The 6000-nt window shown below is 35.5% G+C and overlaps 1 protein-coding gene across 1 annotated transcript; it reads left to right on the forward strand.

The window, feature by feature from the left end:
* Positions 1–384: 384 nt before the first annotated feature.
* LOC121174346 (serine/threonine-protein phosphatase 7 long form homolog) lies at positions 385–4434 on the forward strand. The gene is made up of 4 exons (XM_041013537.1): positions 385–514; positions 2126–2583; positions 3209–3613; positions 3695–4434. Exons 1-4 carry the CDS (start codon positions 385–387, stop codon positions 3944–3946), a joined length of 1245 nt encoding a protein of 414 aa, XP_040869471.1. The 3' UTR covers positions 3947–4434.
* The last annotated feature ends 1566 nt before the right edge of the window (positions 4435–6000 follow it).

Below are 6000 nucleotides of genomic sequence, written 5' to 3' on the forward strand. Positions count from 1 at the left end.
TTTTTCATTAATGAGTGACTTAAACTTTATTTTTAATGTAGTAAAAATTCAATCTTATGCTAGTGTTTTTCATTAATGAGTGACTTAAACTTTATTTTTAATGTAGTAAAAATTCAATCTTATGCTAGTGTTTTTCATTAATGAGTGACTTAAACTTTATTTTTAATGTAGTAAAAATATACTTATGGTAATGTATAGAATTGTTTGGGAGCTCTTCATGGCACATACATCATGGTCAATGTGCTTCAAGCTGAAAAAGTAAAAACAGAGCAAGGAAGGGTGAGCTTGTTGGCAAATTTTTCAGTTTGGGGTTCTTTTACAAAGTATTTTCCAAACTAGGGCTCTTTTGTAACTTATTCCCCACAGGTGCTGTTTTTTACGTAGATGGCCATGCATGGCGCCACGACCACTGGCGCCTTCGATAGGGACGAGCCACGTGGCTTTGGAAGCGCCATTCCCACCAGCGCGTCCCCTTTTGCTGACGTGGCTTTGGAAGCGCCAGCACTAATGGCGAGTTGGTCATGCTGCTCAGTCAAACGCAGAGCCCTAAGTTGCAGCGTTGCAGACTGCAGCAAGTTAGGGATGTAGCGACGCAGGGGCAGCAGGGACGTGCCATTGGGTATTGCGAGTTGCATGAAGGAGGCGTCATTCCCTCCAGCGATTTGCTTTGAAAAAATTTGCTTTAAATTTGCTTCTCCTCTCCATTGCTCCGTCACTCCTCACTCCTCATACTTCCACTTTCATCTTCTTATTCAGAAAGCTTGGTTCGTTTGGTTCGTAGTGCTTCCTTGGTTCATTGTTGTTACTTGGATTCTTGGTAAGTATTTTTTAACTGATAATAAATTTTAGGTGTGTTTAGATTATAAATTTTAGTTGTTATATGTTACGTATGTTTAGGTTAGATTTGTTTTATATGTTATATCTTATGTATGTTTAGGTGGTAGTTATAAATTTTAAGTAGTAATTTGAAATATTAATATTATTTGTGTTATATGTATATGTTATAATTTTAGTTAGTATGTTATTATTTGTATTATAGGATATATTAGATTTAGTTGATTTGTTAATATGATTAGTTTGAGTTCTTAATTTTATATAGTAGATTAGATTTAGTTTAAATTTTTTATATGGTAGATTAGGAATAGTTTTAGATAATGTAAGTTATTAATGTTATATGGTAGATTAGGAATAGTTTAAATTTTTATATGGTAGATTAGGTTTAGTTAAAAAAATTTATATAGTAGATTAAAAATAGTTTTAGGTTCCGTAACTTATTAATTTTATATTAGGTTTAGTTTAAATTTTTTATATGATACATTAAATTTAGTTTAAATATTTGATATGATAAATTAGGAATAATTTAAATTTTTAAATGGTAGATTAGGTTTAGTTAAAATTTTTTATATAGAAGATTAAAAATAGTTTTAGGTTTCGTAACTTATTAATTTTAGATTAGGTTTAGTTTAAATTTTTTATAAGGTACATTACATTTAGTTTAAATATTTGATATGATAAATTAGGAATAGTTTAAATTTTTATATGGTAGATTAGGTTTAGTTAAAAAAATTTATATAGTACATTAAAAATAGTTTTAGGTTCCGTAACTTATTAATTTTATATTAGGTTTAGTTTAAATCTTTTATATGGTATATTACATTTAGTTTAAATATTTGATATGATAAATTAAGAATAGTTTTAGGTATTGTAAATTATAAATTTTAAATTAGGTAACAATTAAATTATTTATATTACGTTAGTTTTAGTTATTATTATTTCATATAGTATTTTAAATTAGAATAGTTTAACGTAATTTAAATAATTAATTTTGTATGCTAAATTATTTTACTCGTAAGTATTTTAAGTTATTAATTTTGTATATATATATATTGTTTTAATTTATAGTTACAAATATAAAAATTATGTTATACATTTAAATTTATATTTGTATGTAATTTAATTTATTTGTATAATATATATGAATTAGGTTATTTGTATAATATATTTTGTTATTAAAATTAAAAAAATAATTTGTTATTTATGTAAAGTTGTGTTTGGATGTGATATAAGTTGGAGAGTATGTTTAAATTTTATTATTCATTTTATTGTATTATATTTTATTTTGCAGGATCAATGACATCTTTGTCGTCATGCTCATCAAGTATACAAACTAGGTCTGGTCCAATTGATGGTGACGTTTTGTGGATGCAACCCAAACATGTTTCAGAACATGTTTGGAATGGAGAACCAGACAGAAAATTACACATCAGACGAGCAGTCCCGACGTATCAAGGTGAAATTGTTCCTCTGCTTCTACAATCTGGGTTTTATTGGATAATGAAGATGGGATACCTAAAGATAAATGCGGCCTTTATTAGTGCGTTCATTGAAAGATGGAGGCCGGAAACACACACGTTTCACTTGAAATGTGGAGAGGTTACCATTACTCTTCAAGATGTGTCAGTTTTATTAGGTCTTCGTACTGACAGGGCACCATTAATTGGTTCAACAAATCTTGATTGGGCCGATTTATGTGAAGAATTATTAGGAGTCAAACCACAGGAAGGCGAACTTGAAAGCAGTGTGGTAAAATTAAGTTGGCTGGCTCACCATTTTTCTCACATAAATATTGATGACGGTAATGCTGAACAATTACAAGGTTTACCCATGCATGGATTCTTCGATTCATAGGAGGTGTCCTCTTTGTTAACAAAAGAAGTAGCAGAGTTTCCTTAAGGTACCTACAATTTTTACGTGACTTTGAACAGTGCAACACGTATGCGTGGGGACCTGCCGTGCTTGCGTATTTATATAGAGATGTGCAGCGCCACCGATTACAAAGTTAAATCAATTGGAGGTATGTGCATCTTAATCCAAATGTGGGCATGGGAACGATGCACGACTTTGGCTCCAAAGAGGACGCCTCCCATAATAGAAAATAAACCATTCGGACAAAGGTTTGTCGTTTAAAAAATTAGATTTGAATTGAAAATAATTAATTATGGAACGTGTTGACAATGATGATTTCATTGTTTTTGTAGGTGGCTGCGACGTGGAAATCAGCATATTGACAATGATGATCTTAGAGTTTTCCGTCGCAAATTGGATCTCATGAAACGACATGAGGTAAGAAGATCGTAATGTATTGGTTAAATGAAATGTTAATATGTTATGTTTGACTGAAAATTGGCAAGTGTGTTGTTATATGCAGTTTGTCTGGGAGCCATACACAGCAACTGTGATGGCAGCGTTGCCTCCAATTTGTGTGGTTGGAAGTGTAGCCTGGTTCGCGGTGGTGCCACTGATTTGTTTCCATGTTGTTGAGTGGCACCAACCCGATAGAGTTTTACAACAATTTGGATTGCAACAACCTATTCCTGGGTGTCCTTCGCAACCGCAGAATCTCCATGGCATAACGCTCAAAGGCAAACAAGATGAGAATTGGTTCCACCTGTTGGCCCCAATTATTAGTCAGTGGAACAATCGAGCTGAGTTTAGGGTCGACGTTTATCCTCGACAGGAGGGCCTATTGGGTTTTAACTCGGACTACATGGTGTGGTATAGGCGTAAAACAAAGATGTTTGTCGACCCAAACAATGCAAACACAGCTACATTGGTATTTATCTGTTTTTCAATGTTTAACTTCAAATTATTTTGTTAAGCATGAGCATTAATTTCTTGACACTAATAATTGCAGGGTGAAGTTGTGGAGACTTTACAGTATATGGTGTCACCACAAGGGAGGAACACATGGACAGTTGATGATCTCGTGCCTTACGTGGAAAAGTTAGCGATTATATCAGAAGAGCAAGAGAGAATCACTGAGCCAGTGTCACATGGTCCAGCATCAGAGTGTGAATTCCCAGCACAAGAGTTTCACATTCTTCAATCAAGTGTTGAAACTCGGGGCATAGGCAGACGAAGGGAGCCTGTTGAAGCGGAACAATAATCCCAACAAATGATGGAGCGTGGTCATGGAATGTATTACATGCCAGCAACATTTTCCCAATATCCTTCACAGATGTATCAGTATCCTTTTGAAGGTCATCACACTGATACTTCTGCAAGCGAACATTCGTTCGGTGGTGTTGCGGAAACACAACCTCATTTTTCATGGCCCACTATGACTCCTCCACAGCAACACGATGCCCCAATGGCAACACCTAATGCCCCATTTGCTCCGCAATGGAATGTACCTGGAGCAATACTTGATATGGGCGACTTATTAGGTGTTGATTTGCGTCAGGAGTTTTCTACTGAGGCTGAGCAAGCAGAAGCGGGGAGACAACGTGGCAGAAGAAATCCTGATCGTCAAGCGTGAAGATGGAATCGACCATGTGGCACATCCTCACGACATCACGGACACCATAATGACTGATTTTGATGTCTCTGTGTAAATTTGTTGTTGTATGTATGACATTTGATTTTGACAGTTAATCTATCGCATGCCATTTATTATGCCTCACTAATGTATACAGTTTATATGGCACATCAAACTATAATAATAAACAAATTTTAAAAATAAAACTAAAGTAGACAAACGAAAAATAAGTAGTTTTAGTAATTAAAGCATTGGACTCCGCATTTTAAAGTAACTAAAACTAAAGTTGACAAACGAAAAATAAGTCCATAGTTCATCATTGTAGATAGTTCTCCTTTAGTATCAATTTGAATACCCTTAACTATAACATTAGGGTTTAGGGATTAGGGGTTAGGTTTAGGGCTTAGGGGTTAGGTTTTGGGGTTTAGGGTTTAGGGGTTAGAGATTAGGGATTAGGGGTTGGGGTTTAGGGTTTAAGGCTTATGGTTTTGGGGTTTAGGTTAGGGTTAGGGTTTAGGGTTTATGGTTAGGGTTTAAGGTTTAATGCTTAGGGTTTAATGGTTAGGGTTTAGGGTTTAGGGTTAGGGTAGGGTTTAGGGTTTATGGTTTAGGGTTTAAGGCTTAGGGTTTTGGGGTTTAGGGTTTGGGGTTTACGATTTAGGGGTTGGGTTTAGGGTGGGGGGTAGGTTTTAGGGGTTAGGGATTAGACTTAGGGCTTGGGTTTAGGGTTTAGGGTTTAGGATTTAGGATTTAGGTGTTGGGTTTAGGGTGAGGGTTAGGTTTTAGGGGTTAGGGATTATGCTTAGGGCTTGGGTTTAGGGTTTAGGGTTTAGGATTTAGGTGTTGGGTTTATGGTTAGGGTTAGGTTTTAGGGTTTTAGGGTTTAGGCTTAGGGCTTTGGGTTTATGGTTTAAGGCTTAGGGTTTGGGGGTTTTGGTTAGGGTTTAAGGCTTAGGGGTTTGGATTAGGGATTAGGGGTTAGGGTTTAGGGCTTAGGGTTTAGGGTTAGGATTTATGGTTATGTTTTTAACTAACGAATTCATTGAACCCCACAAATAACTAATGTACACAAACCAAAATAAGTAATGTTTTTAACTAACAAATTAATTCAACCCTAGAAATTAAATACATTGAAGAGAACTTAAACAAATACAAGTCACTCGACTAACATACATAAATCAATGATTTGAACAACTTCCATGCTCAGATTGCATTGGACAGCGACACCTGTTATGCCCTTTGGCTCCACATCTACTGCATTTTTGTCGGTGCTCAGATGGTTCAACCCAATCCATCTCATTCCTTATCCTTGTTGATTTTGGCCGACCTTTCGCACGAATTGTAGTTGGGTCAGGGATAAATGTCCATGCGTCATTAGAAGGAGGAATAACCGCTTCATTCCCAAGAGGCCACCATTGTGTGGAGTAAGCTTTTAAGATGTGCTCATTTGTATAAACAACATCTACATATTGGTAGTAGTTCAGGCTCACGTAACCACAAGCTGCAATAATATGTGAACATGGATAGTGAAGCGCATAATACCTTCCGCATTGACAATAATGACTATTCAAGTTAACTGCCCACTTTTGTCTGCCACATTGTGTAATAGGATTGAAGGTCTCCTCTACTTCAAACCTTGTGGAGTAGATGTCATACACCCGAACGATGTGCGAACAAGCTTG

The sequence above is a fragment of the Glycine max genome, chromosome 20, assembly GCF_000004515.6.
Source record: "Glycine max cultivar Williams 82 chromosome 20, Glycine_max_v4.0, whole genome shotgun sequence".
Lineage (NCBI taxonomy): Eukaryota > Viridiplantae > Streptophyta > Magnoliopsida > Fabales > Fabaceae > Glycine > Glycine max.

Coding starts and splice junctions, on each gene's coding strand:
- LOC121174346 (XM_041013537.1), top strand. CDS start 385: ATGGCCATGCATGGCGCCACGACCACTGGCGCCTTCGATAGGGACGAG. Junction 515..2,125: donor AGCGCCAGCACTAATGGCGA/GTTGGTCATGCT, acceptor TTTATTTTGCAG/GATCAATGACATCTTTGTCG. Junction 2,584..3,208: donor GCGAACTTGAAAGCAGTGTG/GTAAAATTAAGT, acceptor TGTTATATGCAG/TTTGTCTGGGAGCCATACAC.